Here is a 25,518-nt window from a genome sequence, read left to right on the forward strand (position 1 = left end):
CTCTTTTGTCACCACACTCACCTCAAAATGATGATGAGTATAGTTTAGGAGGAGGGATAGACCCAGACGAGCCTTTCCCATACCCTACAGGTGACACAGTCTGGGAGTACCCAAACCCGCACGATATACCAGACATTCCTGACCCACAGTCATACCCATTAAAGCCTTCTACCCCAGAAGATAACATTGGATTTGGGCACCTATTAAACAGAGCTGCCATTTACCACGGGGCCACTATGCACTCTGACGAGGCAGAGGAAGATTTCCTATTAGATACATTTGAACAATCACAGAGATCTGTTTAAATTCTTCTTATGATTAAAGGGGTCATCAAACATGCTCCAGAAATTTTTAAAGACCCTGTACGTACTAGGATTTTAAACCCTAGGATTGAGAAAAAATATAGGCCTGCACCTGCAGATCCAACCTACATTAAAGGGCAACTACCATTAGATTCCCTAGTCGTCTCCAATGCTAGGAAGAGAGCAAACTCACAAACTTCAGGTGAGGCACCTCCACCGGATAAAGAATCCAAGGTCATAGATGCCTCAGGCAAAAGAATAGCTGCACAAGCTACCAACATATGGCGTATAGCTAGTACACAAGCCATCCTTTCCCGATATGATAGGGCTCATTATGATCAGTTAGAGAAACTGCTAGACCATCTACGTAACTATTATAAGGCACAAGCAAATAAACTTATACTCATTTCTAATGCCTCAATTAAGTGTGCACTAGACGTTGCCGATACTGCATCTAGAGCTGTAAATACTAGTGTAGTACTTAGAAGACATGCGTGGCTATGCATTTCAGGATTTAAACAAGAAGTCCAGACTACTATTTTAAATCAACCATTTAATCAAAACCAATTGTTTGGACCAGAGGTTGACACAACACTGGAGAAAATGAAGAAGGATACAGACACTGCCAAATCTATGGGGGCTTTACAGTCAACACAAACTAGAGGTTCCTTTCAGCGCTCCTTCTATAGAGGGGGCTCCAAACAAACCGGTGCAGACAACACAACATCCTTCAAATCCAACACACAAACATCCTTTAACAAGGGATATTTTAGAGGAGGATATAGAGGGAATAACAACAAGGGAAGAGGTCGGGGTAACGACAGTAATCGAACCTCTTCCGCCACAAAACAGTGACTTCCCTCTGCTCTCCCAACAGCATTCCACTCCTGTGGTGGACAGACTAAACCAATTCCTGCCTGTCTGGAACTCCATTACAACAGACAAGTGGGTAAGACAGATTATCCAGTATGGCTACTGCCTGGAACTTACAGCAACTCCTCCCCACATACCACCCAGGCAGCGTCCAATGTCTACAGAACACCTTACTCTGCTCAAACAAGAAGTTCTGTCACTTCTACAAAAGGAGGCCATACAACTAGTTCCCTTACAAGAACAAGGAACAGGGGTTTACTCGCTGTATTTTCTAATTCCCAAGAAGGACGGAACACTAAGACCATTCCTCAACCTCAGGCCCCTCAATCATTACATACAATCAGATCATTTTCATATGATCACTTTACAACAAGTACTCCCACTGCTGCAACAAGGCGATTTCCTTACAACACTAGACCTAAAGGACTCCTACTTCCACATTCCTATACATCCTGCTCACAGAAAGTATCTAAGGTTTGTACTGGAAGGACAACACTATCAGTTCAAAGTCCTTCCATTCGGAGTGATAACGGCACCACGAGTATTCACAAAGTGCCTAGCAGTAGTAGCAGCACACCTTAGAAGACAACAAATACATGTCTTCCCTTATCTAGACGACTGGCTCATAAAAGCCAAGTCATTCAATCAGTGTGTCCAACACACACATCATACAATTCAAACATTACACAACTTAGGGTTCACAATAAACTACACCAAGTCGTACCTCCAGCCCTCTCACATACATTAGTATTTAGGGGCTACAATAAATACATCTACAGCTCTAGCGTATCCCAGTCCAGCAAGGATACAGAGCATTCAAGCCTTAGTCACAATCTTTCAACAGCAACAATCTCTGCAAGCCAGAATGTTCATGAGACTAATGGGCATGATGGCATCTTGCATCTTCATAGTACCATATGCAAGACTGCAGATGCGCCCATTACAAGAAAGTCTAGCACAGCAATGGAACCAGGCACAAGGGCAACTAACAGACCTGGTGTTGGTAGACAGCCGCACACATCGCTCTCTGCAGTGGTGGAACACCAAAAACTTGACAAAGGGGTGGCCGTTCCTCGAGCTTTTTCCACAGCTAGTGCTTACAGCAGACGCATCCCTCACAGGATGGGGAGCTCATCTCCTACACCATACAACTCGAGGACAATGGAACAGTCAACAACAATTGTTCCATATCAATCATCTAGAGCTGCTAGCAATATTCTTAGCACTCAAAACATTCCAAGTACAAGTACAGAACAAAGCTGTCTTGATCCGGACGGACAACATGACAGCCATGTATTACATACAAAAACAGGGGGGGGGGACACTCTCTACAACTGTCCCAACTCGCACAGAGCATTTGGAGATGGGCCATTCCACAAAACATATATCTGTTAGCAGAGCACCTTCCAGGAGTTCACAATCAGATAGCAGATCTGTTGAGTCGGTAGACGCAACAAATTCATGAATGGGAACTACATCCGCAGGTTCTTCAACCATTCTTTCACCCCTTTTCACCATTGTGCCCCGGTAACGGAGCAGTTTGGTGACTAAATATATATATATATATATATATATATATATATATATATATATATATATATATATATATATATATATATATATATATTTCTGTGTATTTCAGCAACAAACAAAAGCAGACTGCAAATGCCATAAGATTTGCTTTATTCTTCCGTCAGCTATCGCATAATGCATTTCGGTCATCTCGGCGACCTTTGTCATATGTCATTCCAGAGGGACATATTCCGGGCTGACTTTTAAAGTTCCTGAGTCTAATTTACACTGAAGAAAGACTCATAACAACATCATTACTTTCTTAAGATACTGAGTATCATCCCATGACGTATTGCATCTTTGTTACTTCACACCATGCCTCATTTGAATTATTTTTTCAGCGAGTATACAAAAAATAATAATGTGCATCAATTATAAATTCATTGACATGCCTTTCCCTTGTTCTCAATGTAGTCATACATACAAAGTGTAATACTTTATAAGTTCAAGGATTAACACGTAAGTGGCAAAGTTATACAAAATTCCGGGCAAGTGCCCACAGTGTGCCATTACTCGCTTTTACTTCTTCTAACTTTACTTTTTTTCCTTTACAGGGTAAGTACCCCTACATTCTGTAAAGCTTGTCCTATGCACACGCTTGTGTATATCAACAAATGTTTGTACAATTATATTGTTTAAAGCTGCAATTGCATTTCAGTAGTATGCAACACTCAGCAAAATTAAATATAATCCTCGTTCTTCAATAATGAGTCGTTAGGTGTTCTTCAGTTCTTTTATTACATTAAACTTGCCGGACTCCGGGTCATCTACACGCATGGAGCGGCTTTAATTTTCAGCAGTGCACTCGCTCAGAAACACACCTCTGGTCGTCTTTTTAATTAAAACACGGACTGAGTGTTTTAAGGCACTCCGGACAAGATTGCCAAGTTGGAATATATGTGAAGAAGACGGATTGAATCACAGAGGGGAAGATTAGACACAGATCTGGAAGCACACACACCACATAGCTGGGAGGGAAGTAGACCGGCAGGGAGAATGGGAAAGATACAGGCCATTGTTTGCAAGCCCTGAAGAAGTCGATTGGGTTATATGCCCACGACGAAACACGTTTTTGCTGAGCAAGTCGTATGTAATAAAAGAATAGAAGAACACCTAACGACTCATTTTTGAAGAACGAGGATTATATTTGATTTTGCTGAGTGGCATACTATTGAAATGCATTTGCAGCTTTAAACAATATAATTGTACATAAATTTGTTGATATCCACAAGCGTGTGCAAAGGACAACCTTTACAGTCTACTGGAGGACCGTGCCTATGGTCCAGTGGGAGGGTTCAGGGTGTGTATTTCCCTCGATGCACTAGGTGCTTTTAAAATACCCCTCACACACTAAGAAGCCCCTTAGTGTCATGCTTCATCATTGGGGTTTTCCCGTCCCTCTACGGGGTGGGGCGTGCTACGAGCTACGTGGGAGCACTAGTAGTTGTGACTATAGGCTATGTGTGTGGTGCAGTGGAAGTGATATCAGTGAAGTGTAGGCACCTATTATTGTGATTACAAAAAAATTAAAAATTCCCTGGCTGGTAGAAAAATAGAATTTATTAGGTTCTCTAGCTGGGAACGTTAAAAAGGGGTTTTGTGTTCCCTCGTCACAACTACTAGTGCTCCCACGTAGGTCGAAGCACGCCCCGCCCCGTAGAGGGACGGGAAGACCCCGATGATGAAGCATGACACTAAGGGGCTTCTTAGTGTGTGAGCGGTATTTTAAAAGCACATAGTGCCCCCATCTTGTCATCACAAGAAAGGGCCATACCTCACTTTTTAGAGCCACCATCACTAATATCAAGTTTACTCACTTGTACACATTGATATAATCCCATTGTTTACATAGATCAGTTAGGAGGGTGATTCTATCATTACCTCTACACTTCCTCTATTGTTATTTTGGTGTATTTCCCTCACCTTTTGCACCGCACACATAGAGAATACCGATTTATGCACACTCAGGAGGTGCTAGCTCCACACTAAACATAAACCACCCCACCTCGTGCCTTACCCCTACATTCTGCCTCAGTATACAGCGCTATTGCCAATTAATTTAATGATTTTTAGCTTCACAGGTTTAGCATTAAGTTTGGGTACAATTTGCGGATCTGCGGTCCGTGAATTTGTGCGAAATCGCAAAAAAATCCACGAATTTGCAGATTTTCCCGTGAACTTCCAGATTTTTTTGCGATTTGCACTCTACTCAACTGGAGTACTTTCTACTGGCTAATCAGTAAGTGCTACCTGGTTGGGAATGTATAGTGCTTTTCCTACACTGCAGCTGTGTAAAGGGCCTGAAGATTTGTCTCCACTGACCATGTGTGCCTGTAACCTTGCCACCGCGCCATAAGGCGCCGAGGTCCCTTGAGTGAGCTGTCCATTATAGTTGGGAAAGGGCGGGAACACGTTTGATATCGCTAGTGTGTGGTGCGGGGCTTCTATGCGTGTCAATATGCCTCTTGTGTATAAAGGGTCAGAGAGTGAGCAGGGCAGCAGGTGAGGAGAAAGCAGCCTCCTGGTCACAGGAACTACACGGGGTTGCGCTCGAGAAACTCAGGGATTCAAAGACCTCCCTCGAGTATTACAGCTAATTTTCGATGGCAGATATGGGGTTAAAGCACACTTGCCCAGCCTTGACCGTGCTCACTAATGTTTTGGGCTGATTAAAACGTTACTGAATTTGAGCTTCAACTTGGACACCTGCTATAGTGCTTCCTGTTGAGGTTTAATTTTTGTGACAGGAGCCACATGCCGGAATGAATCCTGCCCTGCATAGTTATCCACGAAGATGCCACCGTTTTGTGCAATACCTCTACTCAACTGGAGTACTTTCTACTGGCTAATACAGTAAGTGCTACCTGGTTGGGAATGTATAGTGCTTTTCCTACACTGCAGCTGTGTAAAGGGCCTGAAGATTTGTCTCCACTGACCATGTGTGCCTGTAACCTTGCCACCGCGCCATAAGGCACCGAGGTCCCTTGAGTGAGCTGTCCATCATAGTTGGGAAAGGGCGGGAAGACGTTTGATACCGCTAGTGTGTGGTGCGAGGCCAAAGGAGCGGGACGTCTATGAGTGTCAATATGCCTCTTCTGTATAAAGGGTCAGAGAGCAAGCAGGGCAGCAGGTGAGGAGAAAGCAGCCTCCTGGTCACAGGAACTACATGGGGGTTGCGCTCGAGAAACTCAGGGATTTAAAGACCTCCCTCGAGTATTACAGCTAATTTTCGACAGCAGATATGGGGTTAAAGCACACTTGCCCAGCTTCGACCGTGCTCACTAATGATTTGGGCTGATTAAAACGTTACTAAATTTGAGCTTCAACTCGGGCACCTGCTTTATTTATATCTGTAAGTGCTTCCTGTTGAGGTTTAATATTTGGCCCACAGGAAGCACTTAGAGTTAAGGCAGGTGCCCGAGTTGAAGCTAACTTTGTAACCATTTTAGAATGGCGCCGGCAAGCTGCCAGAGTTAAAGTTGCAACTTGCAAGTAAGCCACTTCAACTCTGGCAGCTTGCCGGCGCCATTCTAAAATGGTTACAAAGTTAGCTTCAACTCAAGCACCTGCCTTAACTGTAAGTGCTTCCTGTGGGCCCCAAAAACAAATCCACCCGCGAGCGGATTTGCGGATTTTTCAGCAATTTCGCGAGATTCACGGCAGGCCGGTGGGTTTTCTGGTCTTTTATGGACCTTGGGTAGGGTATAAATGACCGGGGTCCACGGGGTTTTAACATTGAGAAAATTGAACTCATGTTTACTCAGGAAGCCTTCCTGAAGGCCTTCACTAGTGACCTGTTTTATCAATGTTTGTATCTCCTTGGTGGGGTTAGTGGGGAGCTTACAATAATGATCTGTGTTGGATAATTGATGCTGCAGTTCCACTTTATAAGCGTTAATTTCTTGTAGTACAATTCCTCCCCCATTATCTGCCAGTTTGAGGACTAGTTTGGAATTTTCACGCAGTGTGGAGATGGCAGATGTTTCTTGTATTGAGATGTTATAGGGGATAAAGAGGTGTGATTTGGCTATGCGTGATGCTTCTTTCAAGATTAACTTTTCAAAAGTGATAATTTCACTGGGGACCATACTCGCAGATGGCGAAAAGGTCGAGGGAGGTCTGAACAGTGTGTTGGAGTGTTTGGGGGGACTCGGGTTTTGTAGGAAGAAGGCTTGAAGCCTGATTTTACTGAAAAATGTGAGTAATTCAGATAGGAGATCCAGAAAATTGGGGTAGGTGGTCGGAACAAAGCAGAGTCCTTTGCTGAGGATGGAAACCTCATGGCTGGATAAAGAGTGGGAAGATAAATTAAAGATGGGAATGGTCATGTTGTTACTGCTGGGTTCTGAGGCAGGAACATGATCTACCACTGGTAAAATTTGTGTCTCGTTTGTCTTTCTCCCGGTGGATTGTACCATCGTGGTTGTTGCTTTACCCTGCCTCTCTCCGGGGGTTCTGACTGTCCTCTCCCTAAAAATGAGTGTTAGGATTTCTTGAGGACGTGCTAGTACCTTCTCCGGCGTCTGAACTATCGGATGAATCCGCCGACGTATCTGAGAAACCTACAAGAGTGTTTCTCCTATTGAAGTGCCCCCAAGGTCTTGGGTTTTGTGGTGTGTTGCTATAGTTTCTATTAGTATAGAAGTCTTTGTTGAGGTAAGGGTATGCACTCTCTTGCGTAAAGGATTTAATATCCTTCTTGACTTTGTTTGATTTTTTGTTCTGTTCTATACGATGGAACTCCTCAACAGTTTTTTCTACTTTTTCTGTACTTTCTTTGCTTCTGGGACCGTATCACTGTCCTGGATTTGTTTTTCTATGTCTTTAATAATTACAGATAATTTTTTAAGTTCATCTGTTGCGATATCAATGCCTAGTACTAGCCAGTGTCGGGAGCATGTTGTTCCTATATAGCTGAAATTTGAAATATACTTGGGGTTATCTGTAAAGACGCCAGGGATATTCCTAACTTGTAGGCCTAAAGGAATGGTGTTCGATTTGAGGTACTCAGTGAGCATCAATATCATTAGTTCCAAACGTACACATTTTTTCTTCTGTTTTTCTAGATCATTATTTATTTATTTATTATTATGCATCTTGTATTGCGCGAACTAAACCTGAAGGTGTCAAGGCGCCTAACACCCTGCTCGACAACCTCGACAACCTCGGACTCAAGCAACTAGTGACCACCCCCACCCACCTCGCCGGACACACACTCGACGCCGTCTTCTCATCCAGCAAAGACGTCACCTTCAGCCACGCAACAGGACTCCACTGGACGGACCACAGCTGCGTCCACTTCACCTTCAGAAGAACGACGATCCACCACCTCCAGCAACAGGTTGCTCGAAGAAGCTGGAACAAGATCACAGCCGACCAGCTCACCGCCTCCCTGAGCCAGCACCCGCCCGCCAACTCAGCGAACCCCAGCCAGGCCGCCGACAACCTCACGAAGTGGATCAGCAACTGCGCGGACGAACTCGCCCCTCTGAGGACCCCGCCCAGCAGATCCTGCAGCAGAAAAACACCATGGTTCACCGACGAACTCAAGTGCTCCAAGAAGAACTGTCGAGCCCTCGAGAAAGCCTGGAGAAGGGAACCAACGACGGACAACATGGCCACCCTCAAGCTCGCCACCCGGAGACACCACCAACTGATCCGCGCCACCAAGAAAAATGCATACAAGGACCGGCTGGACAACAACGCACACAACTGCAAGGAACTCTTCAACATCGTGAAAGAGCTCTCCAACCCCAACGCCGGAAACAACGACATCACCCCGTCGCAAGACCTCTGCAACTCCCTCGCGTCCTACTTCCACAACAAGATCACGGACATACACAACAGCTTCAACAACCAACCAACGCAAGCCACAACCGCAACGACGCCACCATCCACCACCCTCCGCACCTGGACCCCGATCAGCACCGAAGACACCATCCGCACCATGAACTCCATCCATTCCGGATCTCCGACTGACCCCTGCCCTCACCACGTCTTCAACAAGGCCGACGCTGTCATCGCACCCCACCTGCGGGACATCATCAACACCTCCTTCGACTCCGCCACCTTCCCCGAGAGCTGGAAGCACGCCGAACTCAGCGCTCTCCTCAAGAAACCCACAGCAGACCCCACCGACCTCAAGAACTACCGTCCCATCTCGCTCCTCCCGTTCCCGGCCAAAGTCATCGAGAAGACCGTCAACAAACAGCTGGCCGCCTTCCTCGAGACGAATGGATCCCTCGACCCCTCACAGTCCGGCTTCCGAGCGAACCACAGCACCGAGACCGCCCTCATCGCCGCCACCGACGACCTTCGAACTCTGATGGACAACGGAGAAACAGCGGCCCTCATCCTCCTGGACCTCTCCGCGGCTTTCGACACTGTCTGCCACCGCACCCTAGTACAGCGCCTCAGCAACATCGGAATCCAGGAGAAGGCACTGGAATGGATCACCTCCTTCCTCGACGGAAGAACACAAAGAGTCCGCCTACCACCGTACAAGTCAGAGGCCACCAAAGTCATCTGCGGCGTACCCCAAGGATCCTCGCTGAGCCCAACCCTCTTCAACGTCTACATGAGCCCCCTCGCGGCCATCGCACGCCAACACAACCTGAACATCATCTCCTACGCCGACGACACCCAGCTGATCCTCTCCCTGACCAACGACCCCGCCACCGCCAGAGCCAACCTGCACGAAGGGATGAGAGACGTAGCCGAATGGATGACGACCAGCCGCCTGAAACTGAACTCAGACAAGACGGAGGTCCTCATCCTGGGCTCCACGCCCTCCGCCTGGGACGACTCCTGGTGGCCCCCCGCCCTGGGCACCGCACCCAAACCGACGGACCACGCACGCAACCTGGGATTCATCCTGGACTCCTCCCTCTCCATGACCAGACAAGTCAACGCCGTCTCCTCGTCATGCTTCAACATCCTGCGCATGCTACGTAAGATCTTCCGGTGGATCCCCACCGAGACGAGGAAGACGGTCACCCAAGCCCTCGTCACCAGCCGACTGGACTACGGCAACGCCCTCTACGCCGGAACCACTGCCAAACTCCAGAAGAGACTCCAGCGGATCCAGAACGCCTCGGCGAGACTCATCCTCGACATCCCCCGACGCAGCCACATCTCCGGACACCTGAGAGATCTGCACTGGCTCCCGGTCAACAAGAGAATCACCTTCCGGCTCCTCACCCACGCGCACAAAGCCCTACACGACCAAGGCCCGAGCTACCTCAACAACCGGATCAACTTCTACACTCCCAAGCGCCTCCTCAGATCAACCAACCACGCCCTCGCCGCCGTCCCCCGCATCCGAAGAGCGACAACAGGAGGAAGATCCTTCTCCTACCTGGCCGCCAAGACCTGGAACTCACTTCCGACCAATCTGCGCCTGACCCAAGACCACCTCTCCTTCAGGAAGAAGCTCAAGACCTGGCTGTTCGAGCAGTAGCGGCACCCCCCCCCCTCCCAGCGCCTTGAGACCCTACGGGTGAGTAGTGCGCTTTACAAATGACCCGATTGATTGATTGATTAACAAAAAGGATCGAAATAGAGGGTACGTCTACTCATACGCTTGTGCAAAAAGACGTGTTTTAAGGGCAGCTCTAAAAGTCTGGAGAGAGGGGAGGGACCTTAGCTCCAATGGAAGATCATTCCACCATTTGGGAGCCAGATGGGAAAAAGCCCTACCGCCCCATCTGGTTTTCCGAATGCGTGGGACGCAGAGAAGAAGATGATTAGAGGAGCGGAGGTTTCTGCCAGGGTTGTAGTAGGACAGGATGGATCCAATGCCTGTAGGGCTTCTTTTCGCCAGAGCCTTGTAGACCATACACATGGACTTAAAAACTATCCGCTCCTTAATCGGAAGCCAGTGAAGCTGCTTCCTGGCCAGCGTGGCCGAAGAGCGACGAGGAAGATCAAGGACAAATCTGGCTGCCGCATTCTGGACTACCTGCAAGCGCTGCAGCTGACTCATATTCAGTCCAGCATACAGCGCATTGCAGTAGTCCAGGCGAGAACCCAAAAGAGCGACAGCCAGTTGCCTTCTTGCCTGCAAGGAAAGGTAGTTCCTAATTTTCCTCAGGATGTGGATTATGCCCCAACAGGTAGATATCGTCCTGTTGACCTGTAGGCACATACCAAGGGTGGGGTCAATCATGACCCCGAGATTTGTAGCCGAGGAGGTAGGTTTAGGGCAGGCACCCAATGAGTCAGGCCACCACTCCATAGACCAAATGTCTTCCTTTCCGCCGAACACCATCACCTCGGTCTTCTCCCCATTCAATTTCAGTGAGTTGTAAATCATCCACTGGCTGACAGCCTCCATGCAAGATCTAAAACTGGAGGCTGTCAGCTCGGCTGACTGGGAGAAGGACACGAGGATCTGGGTGTCATCCGCGTAGGAGACTACCTCCATCCCAAAAGATCTAATAAGTCTGGCAAGGGGGGTCACATAGATGTTAAAAAGGGTGGGACTAAGCGCCGACCCCTGAGGGACCCCACATTGCACAGACAGGGATGGAGATAGAAATTTTCCCAGCATTACCCTCTGCTCTCTATGATCGAGAAAAGAGGAGAGCAACCCCAGGGCTGCCCCCCGGACCCCAATCTCACCCAGTCGAGATGTTAGGACACGGGGAGACAGGGTATCGAAGGCAGCTGTGAGGTCCAGAAGGATCAGGAGGGATGTCCGTCCCCCATCCACGCTCATACGGATGGAATCGAGCACCAGGGTGAGGGCGGACTCGGTGCTATGTTCCCTCCTGAAACCATGCTGGGAAAGATCCAGGCAGCCCGAGTTCTCCACGAATGCAGCAAGATGCCCATTTAAATGGGCCTCAAGCATCTTCGCGGGGCCGGGAGCAGTGAGATGGGGCGGAAGTTCTTTAATACCCCTGGATCTAGAGAGGGTTTCTTAAGCAGAGGTTTTACCACCGCATTTTTCCACTGCTGTGGAAAGACACCCTCCCTCATTACCCCATCAGATCATCAGAGAGGTTAGTGCTACTAATCCCTGGTATTTTCTCTGAGTTGGTAAAGAAGGATGGGCCTTCGCAAATCTTTTTAATGTACTCATCCGAGTACAGGAGTGTTGTCAGTCATAGCAGAGGGAGTGTTCAGATGGAATTGGGGATGGGGGAACAGTGGGAGGTGTGTAAGTAAGAACAGGAAGGTGATCCACTTGTGACAGTGGTGGGCAAAGGAAGGCCCTTGCAATCAAGCGATTGCGCTAAATATATATTTGAAAGCAACAAGGGGACCCAATTAAAGTCAGAAAGGGACCTTGGGAGTAATTCTTTTTAGACAACAATGGTCCCTTTTAAGAGAAATATCAAGAACAATAAATATAGACTCAGTCGTTTACTAGAAGAAGCAAAAGAGGGGTTGCAGAAGATCAAGGACCCGTTCGAAGTCGCCGACTCCACTTACTTCAAGAACGTCGAAGACACATGAGAAAAAGAGGCACCATGGTTCTTCGTGTCACTCATCGAAGGATGCAACTCTGAAGTCGTTGTCTCCATGTCCTAGGCGTCATCGAAGGGATGGGATCTCTGTCTCCTTCACCCGACGAGACTGCAGCTCTGAGAGCAGTGACTCCACCGGCTCCTAGAGATGCAACACCTCCACTGTTTCTGAAGACACTGAAAACAACCACTCTACCTCTGGCTCCGGGGTCTCCGGTGCCGGAGCCGAATTTGGTGCCTTCCTGAGCGGCTTTAGAGCCTGCTGTCTCGGATCTGATGTATCCTGCTTTCCCGACTCCGGGTTCAGATCAATTGCATTTTTTAAGGTAATTTTTAGGTTTGTTCGCCATAGCGGCAAACCCTACTGGTGCGCCTGTTGGCCCCACAGGCCTGTTAGCATATTCCCTGGGAGGTTTGCCATCTCACTTTCCTCAGGCACCTCTCATGCCTTTCTTGCCTATGGCTCTAAGGAGCTGGCTCTTCCGACGCCAAGATTCTCGACGGCGTTACAATCTTTGGAGGGGCGAGTACTGCTGGATTGTTTGTCCTCAGTGCCATCTGGTTGCGAACCAGCGCCGACTTGACCTCGACCAGCATCGACTCCTGTTCCTGTGAACCTCCCTTCGATGCTGATCCCAAAGTCACCAGTGCCACGTCTGGCACCGCTGATGCCAGTTCCGAGGATGAGAGCTCAGAGAGAGGCACAAAGACTTTTGGAAGAAGAATAGTACCAGGAGGAGCATGGTGAGGCTGTGGATCCTGACCCAGATTTTGAAGGTTTACAGGAGGCTAGGGGCCTGGGCACCTCTCCTGAATGGAAAATCTCATCTCCACAGGGTCTGCCGACACAGGAGGTGACCACTTATCACGCAGTGACCAGGAGCTCATGGAATTGCATCAAGGTTAAAGTCTAATATCCTGACGGAGGTGCTCCATTCTCCTTACTCTATTTTAGAGCCTTTACTTTCCTTTAATGAGGCTTTGACTAAGCCCATTCTTGATGACTGGCGGAAGCCAGTGTCTGCTCCAGTGGTTTCCATTACAGTGGCAAGGAGGTACAAGGTGTCTCCGGGAAATCCTGCTTTTCTGTCCACTCATCCTTCGCTGGAAAGCTTGGTTGTCCAGGCTTCATGCTCCTCAAGGCAGTTTGCAGGTTCCTTCCCAATATACTCCTGCATATAGAGAGTCAAAACGCATGGCTCAAGCTACAAAGAAGGTGCTCTCGTTGGGGAGTATGGCCCTCAAGTCGATGAATGCCACATGCCTTTTGGGGCGCTACATCCAGGCCCTCATGGACTCCACCAGGGAGGTGGTCCCAAGATTGCCCGAGGAGGTCCAAGGGCATTTTTTCGGAGGTGTTGTCAGATGCCCAAGCTGCTGCCCGTCAAGTGATACAGTCTGATGGGATCATCTGTGGCTACTATGAAGCACGTATCGCTGTGTGTTTCAGGGTTCTCTCCTGATGTCCAAGCTACTTTACTGCATCTACCATTGGATGGATCTCTCCTGTTTTGAGGCTAAGGCGGATTTGGCGCTGCAGCACTTTAAAGACAGTAAAGCCACAGCAAGGTCATTAGGACTACAATCTCAGCACAGCAGCTTCGTTTGGATAGTTCTGCAAGTTTTGTGGCTTTGGGAGGAACTTGTCCTTTCGTGCCAGGCAACAGCTGCTGCAGCATCACCAGCAGGCAAATCCCTTGTACAGATCCTATACAGATCCTATAGGGGAAAGGGCAGAGGTTGCCTGCAGGGTGCTGCGTGACAATAACAGATATCCTCCTCCTCTTCTTCTGCCCCTCCCACTGGTGCAACAGGGAAACCGCTCTAGCTCCACTATCCTAGAACATACTTGTCCCAAAGGGGGACGGGTGTCCCATTTTCTACAACAATGGAGGTCTGTTACTACAGATCTCTGGGTGTTGAACATCCTAGAGAATGGGTACGCCCTACCCTTCCGGGCGTTCCCCTCTCCTATCCCTCCCTGTCAGGGCTTGTGCTCGGAAGAGCACCTTCTGCTTCTCCATCAGGAGGTTCGGTCCTTGGTGCAAAAAGGTGCAATTGAGGTGGTTTCAGAGCAGGAAAGCGGTCAAGGCTGCTGGAATTTTTACTTCAAACAGGAGAAATTCAAAATGTCAGGCATTCCTCGCGCTGGAGAAGGAAGACTGGATGGTGTTGATAGATTTACAGGATGGGTATTTTTCACATTCACATCCTGAAGTCACATCGGAAGTATCTCTGTTGTACGGTGGGGACTCAACATTATCAGTTTGTGGTCCTTCCATTTGGCCTTACGTCTGCACTTCGGGTCTTCATAACGGTGATGGTGGTGGTGTCAGCACATCTCAGGAGGTCAGGGTTTCCTGTTTTCACATATCTGGACGTCTGGCTACTCAAAGTAATGTCGACGAGATGGTGTTACATCATATGCAAGTAATGACATAATTGTTGTTCAACTTGGGGTTTTTGATAAATGTACCCAAATCTCACCTGGTGCCCTCTGAGCGCAGCCGGTTCTCATGGGCAGTACTTGACACTACTGTCAGTTGTGCCTTCCCCCCTCTACAGAGAATTCAAGATATCCAAGCTGTGATTCAACTTTTTCAGAATGGAGCAGCTGTTTTAGTCCTGACGGTCTTGCGCTTGCTCGGTCGGTTTGCTTCTTGCATACCGTTGGTCAACCATGCACGCTGGCATATGAAGGCCCTCCAGTGGTGTCTCCACTGACAGTGGTTTCAACACAACAGAGATCTTGAAGAAGTGGTCAGGATCTCCAGAGACACTGCAGCATAGCCGTTATGGTGGAGAGTTCTAGGCAACCTGTCTCAAGGAAAGCCTTTTCAACCTCTTTTTTCTGGTGGCCACAGTGATATCCGATGCCTCCACTCTAGGGTGGGGTGCCCATATGGGTGATCTGGAGGTCAAAGGTCTTTGGTCTCCAGAGGAAAGATTGTTTCACATCAATCTTCTGGAATTGCGGGCGATAAATTTGGCTCTCAAGGCCTTTCTGCGCTCCATTCGTGGTTGGTCGGTTTAGATAATAATGGACAACAGTACTGTGATGTGGGACATCAACAAAGAGGGAGGTGTAGGATTGGATCTTCTTTGCAGAGAAGCTCTGCGACTCTGGTCCTGAACTCAGGACCATCAGATTTGCATGATCGGCTGTTTTCGGCCGAGCACGAGTGGCGCCTCCATCCGGAGGTGATTCTTCATATTTTCGGTATTTGCGGGTTACCTCAGTTGGACCTGTTTGCCACTCACGAGAACGTGCACTGCCCAGCGTTCTGTAATCTCCAGTATTCGATGCCGGGATCGGTGGTGGGAACGTTTCAGTGAGATTGGGGCTCTCAGCTTCTGTACGCGTTTCCTCGAGTTCTGTGGAAGATTCACCAATTTATATTGATTGCCCCGGATTGGCTGCAAAGGTTGTGGTACACAGATCTCCTTTACCTTTCATCGCACCCTCCGCTCGTCTCCCTCTCAGGGCAGACCGCCTCTCTCAGCTGCAGGTTCTGCACCCCGACCTCCAGAGCCTGCACCTTCATGCCTGGAGATTGAACAGAGCAACATGAGCTCTTTATCTCTCCCACCGGATGTGGTGAATGTTATATTATCCGCCAGAAGACAATCCACCAAATTGTCTATTCTGGTAGGTGGGCCAAGTTTGTTGAATGGTGTGGGGAGAGATCGATTGATCCTTCGCTGGCCCAGTTTCTCTCTTTCCCTAGCACAACAGGGTTGTGCAGTAGCTACTGTTAAGGGCTACTTGTTGGTCTTTTCGGCTTTTCTCTGTTTACCAGATCAACCCTCGTTGTTTAAATCTCCCATAGTTATGATATTTATTAATGGTCTCACAAATATGTTTCCTCCCACTCCTTTAACCATGGCTCAGTGGGTTTTGAATTTGGTTCTCCCTTTTTTGATGGGTTCTCCCTTTGAACCATTACATAGTTGTCCCTTAAGGCTCTTAGCCTTTAAAACTATATGTTCGAGGCATATGAGCTGCAGATTACACACTATGCATAGATCGCCACCTAGTGTTGGGCCCAGATGTTTGCAGTTGTTTTTGTCCTGAAAAGTCTTTTGAAGTCACAAGATAGGTTACTCCTCCTTTGGATTACACTGCGCATGGGCATCGGCTCCATCCTTAGATTGTTTTTTTTCCGCCATCAGGCTCGGATGGGTTTCCTGCGCTCCGGTTTGGAACCAATTCTCCTTCGGCGTGCAGTCCTCACCCTTTTCGGCGGTATTGTCTCAAACGCGTTTCCAATCAACGATGACTCTTCACGACTTCGAAGTCGTCGACGAAGGCCTTCGGCCCTACCTGGGCCTTATCTTCTGGCTCATGGAAAGGACGCCATTCAAGAAGTGTCCTCAATGTGGGTCGAAGTTTCCCCACACCGATCTCCATGAGGTGTGCAACCTTTGCCTATCACCGGAGCACCAGGCCAGAGACTGTTCTGCTTGTGCCTGCTTCCGCTCCAAGAAGACGATTCGAGCCGACGAGCTTGAAGAACCATGGCTCGCTCGTCATCTTCGATCCCAGACGACATCTTCCAAGAGGGCATCAACGTGCCAGGACAGCAGGAAGAACATAGCGTCAACAGCAACTCCGAGGCCGACGACTCAGATGTCGATGACATCACTCCGGCACAGAGGTTCGTAAGTACACACGTCGACCCCGACTCTTCCTTAACACCCTCCAAAAAGGCTTTGGTCACACCCTCGCCTTCGGGCCTGGGTGCACACCCAGAGACTGCTTCCCATGCCCCGCCTTCGGGCTCGGCAAAGAAGCCTAATAAGCCTTTAGGTGACTTGGGCTCAAGTCAGCCTACCCCCGGTGCCGGCACACACCTACGGGCACCGAAAAAGAAGCCATCTTCTTCCTCCTGCACACCAGCTGCATCCACATCTAAGCACTCTGTGCCAAAGACTGGCACTGGCTCTTCCGACTCCCATGCCTCAGAGCCGAAAAAGGCCTCAGAACAAAAAAAAACACACGTTCCACCGGCCAAACACACTGCAAAAGAACATGTTTCAAAGCCAAAAGATGCTACCTATTCGGTGCCGAAAAAGCCTATGGAACCAAAGACCTCGGCACCGAAGGATCTACCTCCCACAGAGGAACTATTTCATCCAGATCCTACACAAAAGACTCTTGTAAAGGAATTCCAAAACTGGTCGATTGACTCTTAGTTCTAAAAAACGACCATTAGACACACCTGCACCGGCTCCTCATCCTAAGAAGAAAGATATTGCAACCTCTCCTCTAAGGATAACTTCTCCTCCTCCTCCTCCACCACCACTTCCTCCCCTGACACATCACTCCCCTACACCATCTCCTACTCCATTAGAAAATGATGACAACGGTCATAACACCTCTGACACAGGGGGTGGTGCAGATAAAGAGTCACTAGATAATCCTAGTCCTACTGGCTCACCCGACCCGTGGGATGATTATAGCACCCCAGACGTCCCTAACATGCCACAAGATGACATATACCCCTCCAGGCCTTCCCCACCAGAGGACACTATGGGATTTAACCAACTTGTCCATAGGGCTGCCCAATACCATGGGGTTGACCTACCTACTGACCCAGTAGAGGAGGATTTCCTTATGGATACCTTTGACACCGCACAAAAGTCCACCTCTATTCTACCCATGCTTAAAGGGGTCATTAAGCACACGCAAGAGGTCTTCAAAGATCCAGTCAGGGCTCGAATCATCAACCCCCGAATTGAGAAGAAGTATAAGACTGCCCCCTCAGATCCAGCCTACATTAAAGGGCCTGCACCACTAGACTCCCTTGTAGTCTCCAATGCGCGCAAAAGAGCCAATTCCCAAACATCAGGCGAGGCTCCCCCACCAGATAAGGAGTCTAAACTCCTGGATGCCTCAGGCAAACGAACGGCGTCACAGGCAGCAAACATATGGCGTATTGTCAATACTCAGGCACTACTAGCAAGGTACAACAGGGCACATTATGATGAGTTAGAATCCATAATGCAGCACCTTCCAGATAAGTGCAAAAATAGGGCCAATGAACTTATACAAAATGGTAAAACTATCACCAATACCTCTATTTGTTGTGCCCTAGATGCAGCAGATACTGCTTCAAGGGCAATCAATACCAGTGTCCTTTTGCGTATGCATGGCTACGGATTCCAGGTCTCAAACCTGAAGTCCAAAGTGCTATCATCAATCAACCCTTTGATGAGCATCACTTATTTAGGCCTAATGTGGACGTATCCCTTCTGTAAATGAAAAAGGATACAGACACAAATAAATCTATGGGAGCCTTGCAGTCGCAACCTCCCAGACGCTCCTTTCGTCACTCATCATACAGAAGCACCACCAGAGGCTACTCCTCAGATAGTCCCTCTACTTCTTACCAAAGAGGAGGTTACAGGGGTAACAACAACAATGGCAGAGGCAAAACGAACAACTCCCGCTCTGCCTCCACCCCTGCTCAATGACTATCCTACACTTCCCCATCACATTCCACTCCAGTTGGGGGAAGACTACAACAATTCCTTCCTGTATGGACCAACATCACATCAGACAGGTAGGTGCGACAAATAGTTCAATCAGGTTACTGTCTCAAACTAACATCTACGCCCCCCCAAACATACCACCCAAACGGCGCCCAATATCACAAGAACATTTGCTTCTGCTAAGGCAGGAGGTAATATCCCTCCTACAAAAGAGCGCAATAGAACTAGTTCCACTGCATCAACAAAACAAGGGTGTTTACTCCCTGTACTTTCTTATCCCAAAAAAGGACTGCTCTCTAAGGCCTATTCTAGACCTCAGACCACTAAACCTGTACATACAATCAGACCACTTCCATATGGTCACACTCCAGCAGGTCCTTCCTCTCCTTTTACAAAACGACTTCCTTGCCACTGTAGATCTCAAGGACGCCTATTTCCACATTCCAATTCACACAGCTCACAGAAAGTATCTAAGATTTGTACTGGACAGTCAGCACTATCAATTCAAAGTACTCTGGGAGGCGCCACAACAGCACCAAGAGTGTTTACCAAATACCCGGCAATGGTAGCAGCACACATAGGAAGACAGCCCATTCACATCTTCCCATATCTCGACGACTGGCTCATAAAAGCCAGCTCATACAGTCAGTGTGCACAACACACTCACACCACCATCCAATTACTCCACGACTTGGGGTTCACAGTAAACCACGCCAAGTCCCATCTGCAACCGTCCCACGTACAACAATATCTCGGTGCCACAATAAACACCTCAACAGCGCTAGCTTATCCCTCTCCTGCCAGGATAACAAATATGCAATCTCTTCTAACAAAATTCCAACCGCAACACTCTCTTCCAACTCGAGTGTTCATGCAACTTATAGGAATGATAGCCTCTTGCATATTCATAGTGCCTCATGCAAGACTCCAAATGCGTCCTCTTCAACAGTGCTTAGCACGGCAATGGAACCAGGCTCAAGGTCAATTAACAGATCTAGTGTTGGTAGGTCGGACTCACTGCTCTCTGCAATGCTGGAACACTAAAAACCTTTCAAAAGGGCGACCGTTCCTAGAGCCAGTTCCTCAAATAGTTATAACAGCAGACGCATCGCTCTCCGGCTGGGGGGGTTCCCCTACTGGAGCACACCATGCAAGGCAGCTGGACACTGCAACAAAAGTTACTCCACATCACCTGGAATTCCTAGCCATATTTCTAACCCTAAAAGCATTCCAAAAGCAAATATCCTGCAAAGCTGTCTTAGTCCACACAGACAACATGACAGCCATGTACTACATAAACAAACAAGGTGGGACACACTCTCTCCAACTCTCCCAGTTAGCGCAGGAGATATGGAGATGGGCTATATCTTTAAACATTTTCCTCTAAGCCCAACATGTTGCAGGGGTACAAAGCACCATAGCTGATCTGTTATGCCGTCAGTCACAACAGATCCACGAGTGGGAACTTCATCCACAAGTTCTTCAACCGTTCTTTCAGATGTGGGGACAACTACAGATAGACCGATTTGCCACCCACGAAAACGCCATATGCCCAAGCTTTGCCGCCAGATATCCACACCCACTGTCCAAAGGCAATGCGATATAGATTAACTGGTCAGGCGAAATTGCGTATGCTTTTCCACCACTCCCACTGGTTCCACTAGTGGTGCGCAAACTACAGCAATATTCCCTAACTCTCATTCTAGTTGCTCCAACTTGGGCCAGACAACCGTGGTACACCACACTGCTGCAACTTTCTGTGGTACCGCACCAAAAGCTATACCTGTCACCACGCCTCCTAACACAGAACCATAGAGAGATCAGACACCCGGACCTAGCTCAGCTCAACCTTGCGACCTGGCTCCTGAGGTCCTAGAATTTGGTTATCTCAACCTTCCCCCTGACTGTATGAACGTTATTAAAGAAGCTAGACGCCCGACCACTAGGGCATGCTATGCAGCCAAGTGGAAAAGTTTTGTAATATATTGTCATAACGACATCAATCCCCTAGATGTGTCTATTCAACACATCATAGGATACTTACTACACCTCCAAAGATGCAACTTATACACATCTATTAGACTGCATCTTGCTGCCACGGCAGCATATTTACAAAATAGACAACATCGATCACTTTTTAGAGTACCTGGCATAAAGGTTTTAATAGAGGTCCTCAAAAGAATAATTCCTCCTAGAGCACCACCCTCACCTGTGTGGAATTTAAACATTGTTCTCACACGGTTAATGGGACCTCCCTATGAACCTTTACATAAATGTGAGCTGCAATTCTTAAAATGGAAAGTCGCTTTCCTAGTAGCTATTACTTCTCTAAGAAGAGTTAGCGAGCTACGCGCATTAACCATTCAGGAACCTTTTCTGCAAATGCATCATAAGGTTGTTCTCCGAACCAATCCTAAATTCCTTCCTAAAGTCATTTCGCCCTTCCACCTCAATCAATCTGTAGAGCTGCCCGTATTCTTCTCACAGCCACAAACAGTCGCAGAAAGAGCTCTTCATACCTTAGATGTCAAAAGAGCATTGCTTTACTACATTGAACACAACCCTTTCGTAAAACCAAACAACTTTTTATGTCTTTCTCAACCTCCACACAAAGGCAACCCCATAACAAAATCTGGGATAGCTTGGTGGATTGTCCAATGCATACAAATTTGCTACCACAAGCTAAACATATGTTATCTGTTCCTCCTAAAGTCCATTCTACAAGAAGGATAGGGGCTTCAATGGCATTTTTAGGGAACATTCCCTTAGATGATTTCTGCAGAGCAGCTACATGGTCTACACCACACACATTCACAAAACACTATTGTGTAGATGTGCAAACTAAACAACAAGCTACTGTGGGCCAGGCTGTACTCAAAACACTGTTTCAAACTACTACAACAGATATCGGTGGTCACCGCTAAGAGTGGGTACTGCTATACAATCTATGCATAGTGTGTAATTTGCAGCTCATATGCCTTGAACGGAAAATGCTAATTACCAGTATGCATCTGTTCTTGGCATGTAGAGCTGAGGAGTTACACACGCCCCCTGCCTCCCCGGCTACCTTATCTGTTCCAGTATTATCTTAATTAGATACAGCTTACATGAGCATCCTTCCTGTTTCTTACAAAACTCCATCATTTCCCTGCTGGCGAAAAACAATCTAAGGATGGAGCCGATGCCCATGCGCAGTGTAATCCAAAGGAAGAGTCACCTATCTCGTGACTTCCAAAGACTTTTCAGGACAAAAACAACTGCAAACATCCGGGCCCAACACTAGGTGGTGATCTATGCATAGTGTGTAACTCTGCAGCTCTACAAGCCAAGAACAGATGCATACTGGTAAGTAGCATTTTCCTTTTGGTTGCAGTCACTACCGCTAGGAGGGTGAGTGAGCTGCGGGCTCTTAGCTCCAAGTCTCCGTTTACATCATTCCATGCATATAAGATGGTTTTTGGACCAGACCTGCTTTACTGCCTAAGGCGGTCACTCCTTTCCACTTGGGGCAGTCCAAGAGGCCGGTCTGCTTCTACCTGGACTGAACCAAGGACTTCAGGTTGGACGATCAACTCTTCATTAGATATGTGGGCAAGATGAGGGGCAAAGCAGTCCACAAGAGAACGCTGTCCAGGTGGATTATCCTCTGTATAAAGATCTGCTATGCCTTGGCCTGGAAGGAGCCTCCTGAAGGTATTCAAGCTCATTTCACGAGAGCGAAGTCTTCTTCTTTGGCTTTAGGTACAGGTGTCTCTGTGTTAGACATCTTCAAGGCGGCAACTTGGGCCTCCACACTTTTACGAACCTCTATTGCTTAGATTCCGAGGTGAGGAGTTCTGTGATGCAGGATTTATAGGTATAAGTAGGAGGACACCCTCCACCCGGAGCGGGACTGCTTGAGGATTGTATTCAAAAGGTGAGGAATCCATAGGCAGATGTATCCATCAGAACACTTTTTCTGGTGGATACAGTATCTGACTACAGATTCCTCAGGGACCCACCTCCCCGTTGCCTGTCTGCTTATACAGAAAAATAATCAAAATATATTTTATGTCATTTGTCGTTTGAATAATGTTATGCTTGTCACTAGCAAATGTCTATAATGAAGAATTCCCAGTTTTGACTGTGTTTGCATACTGTATATACTTATGAAAATATTGTCAGTTCACTGGTTTGCCTCGAAGGCACAGAAAAAATGGGTAAAACAGACATCAACACGCCAACGAGGTCTTTTCGAGGCTCCAATGACATCATGCCGAGTCGCATGCAGAGCCGTTCCATAGTGACGTCCTCGTCGATGTAGGAGAGCTGAGAGAAAGGTTTCTGTGGAATGCTGCGCTTTGGGATAATTCAAAAGGTGAGGAATCCACAGGTGGAACTGTAGAATAAGCGTTACCGAAGGTAAGTAACTTGTTAATTTGCTGCTTTTGCCACGTAATCCTTCATCTGTTGCATACTTTGCAAGTATAGAAAAATCAAGTGTTGTGTCTAGTTCAAACAGATCAAAAGTTACTAAAAAAGGCAGCAACATGTTGCCGCAGAGTAGAATGCCCTTCACACAGGTTGGTTCATCACCTTTCAGTTACTTATAGCTTTATTTGGGTGTTATACCGGTACTAATGAGAAACATTTGCCCTGGCAGATTTAGCTTCTGTAAAATGACAAATTAATAAATCTAAATGATCGCAAATTGTGTTGTGTTATGACGCATGGTTTGCCTTTTCTTGACGCATAATTTAGTCAAGTCTGTCGCACTATTTGCTCGTTCCTGTCATATAATTCTAGTGGCCTTGGGCATGCCATGAAGGCATGGAGCTGACAGATTGGGCATTGTAAACTGCTGTTTACCATATTGGATATAAACTTGACAGTCAATGCTCAGTCAGCTAATGGGCATCATAGTGGGCAGAGTGCTGAAAGGTAATAGGCCCCATAAAGAGCCTGGTGCTGACCGCTATCGGGCACTATATCGAACATAGCGCTGACAGAATGTATTAAATAAAGTAAGGGACACACTAGAGGTCATGTTGGTGACAGACGGGGGATGGTAAAATAATGGCCACCGTAGAGGTTGTCTTACCACCACTGATCGGGCTTGCTAAAGACGAACCTGTTGCAAACAGTGTAAAGTGGTTTGGAAACTTCATCCAAGACGTATGTGACAGCACAAGCTTACAAGCTTATGGGTCTTCGCTTTATTTTTCAGAGTGACTCACACTGGCCGGTGAACACACCCTCTAATCCTAACTGTGTGATTGTGGGGATCGTCATCACTGTGTATACATTTTCAGGCATTTTATATTAACCCCTTCACTGCGGCGGCTATTCCGCCGCAGTGCTAAGGGGGCGGGGCGGCCGTTGAGCTGTGCTCATGACGGAGCGGTTCCGTCACGGCCCCGCCCGCTCAATGGAACACTCAGCGCAGGCGCGGAATCCGCTCCGCGCAGGCGCGCCGAGTGGGCCGTGACGAAACTGCTCCGTCATCAGCACAGCGCGACCGCAGCTGATGACGGAGTGGTTCCGTCACCAGCAGGGGAGGGGTTAAGGCGCTGAATGGGCTAATTTGCAGATTGGAAAACTCTATGCATTTGTTACCACAGAGTTCCTATGGTGCAGTGGCAGATCAAGTGGGGGGAGGGGGCAGTCTAGAAAATCAAGTAGGGGGGGGCAGTCTAGAAAATCTAGGTTCAGTCTGCAATGCCAGCAAAGAAACAACCAAACGGTGTCTTAATAGGTGTAGAATTAAGAGAAATGTAATATATGAAGGGAACAGATTTTGCACATTGAACAAGGCTTGTCTAATGATCTTTGCAATCTCTCTTACAGAAGGTAGGTTTCATTTGCGCTGTGTCCTTCGAGGAAAAGTCAGAGGATAAAGATCAGAACATTAAGGTACAGCACGAGAGATAAGTACTGAATGGTTTAATGCATAATCACCTCAGAAAGCACCTTTATTTCAGGCCACAAAAGTGCTCAAGGGGCGCCCTGGCCACCCCAGCACTCTGACACCCGGTGAGCAATGTAAGTCCACCTGTAAACCACCCAGATCTGTGCAGCACATTTCCAGAAGTGCCCTGTGGTGCTCAAAGATTATCTGCACTCCCACTGCTACTGCACCCCAACCAGAAAGGAAGCAAATCAAATGTATATGTACAAGAGAAAATGTAATTTACAAAAGATCTTATTATTGTTCTGCAACATTATAAAACATAAAATTTGTGGCACCTTTTGAGGTTTTTTTGCCACTCAATATATGCCAGCAAATACAAGGCCTCTATTTCACTTTATAACATTATTTTTATAAATGGTTTCTGTATGCATAAATGTAAGATATTACAGACATATCCATGCCTTCTGTAGTGCAGACAGATATACAATGGAAGTCACGTTGGTTAACACTCATTGGCACCGTAAGGTGTGACCATTGCAAACAGGAGCTCAGAGGGAAAAGATGCAGGTTGCCCCCCACTCACAATTATTCATCACAAAAAACCTGCTCTATATCTAATAGATAGTGTCCTGAAGATCACCTGCCTCTCTTCCTGGTGAGGATACTTATAGTACACGCAATACTTCTGTTGTACTTACAGGATGTTCCCTGACCCGCCCTACCAGGCCTAGAGAATTCTTCCATTTATCGCCGCCCGACCTCCGGGTTGTGGGCCACCAGGCTGTGTATAATGCTGATTGGAGACAGTAGAATGTAAGAGTTAATAGGTGTTAATCCTGTGATGTAATAGCTGCATTTAATGTCTGCAATAAAAACTATTTTGCAAAAAAAAAAAAAAATACAGGGTGTTCCC

At 47.6% G+C, this 25,518-nt stretch overlaps 1 protein-coding gene across 1 annotated transcript in view; it reads left to right on the forward strand.

The window, feature by feature from the left end:
- LOC144807259 (arf-GAP with Rho-GAP domain, ANK repeat and PH domain-containing protein 1-like) overlaps positions 1 to 25,518 on the forward strand; it is a gene marked incomplete at its 5' end in the record, with an annotated part of 56,791 nt that overhangs the window by 15,545 nt on the left and 15,728 nt on the right. Inside the window, one exon of the mRNA XM_078673106.1 lies at positions 24,542 to 24,607. Within this exon, the coding sequence (XP_078529232.1) occupies positions 24,542 to 24,607 (66 nt within the window). The remainder of the gene's footprint in view (positions 1 to 24,541; positions 24,608 to 25,518) is intronic.

The sequence above is a fragment of the Lissotriton helveticus genome, unplaced genomic scaffold (assembly GCF_964261635.1).
Source record: "Lissotriton helveticus unplaced genomic scaffold, aLisHel1.1 SCAFFOLD_1498, whole genome shotgun sequence".
NCBI lineage: Eukaryota > Metazoa > Chordata > Amphibia > Caudata > Salamandridae > Lissotriton > Lissotriton helveticus.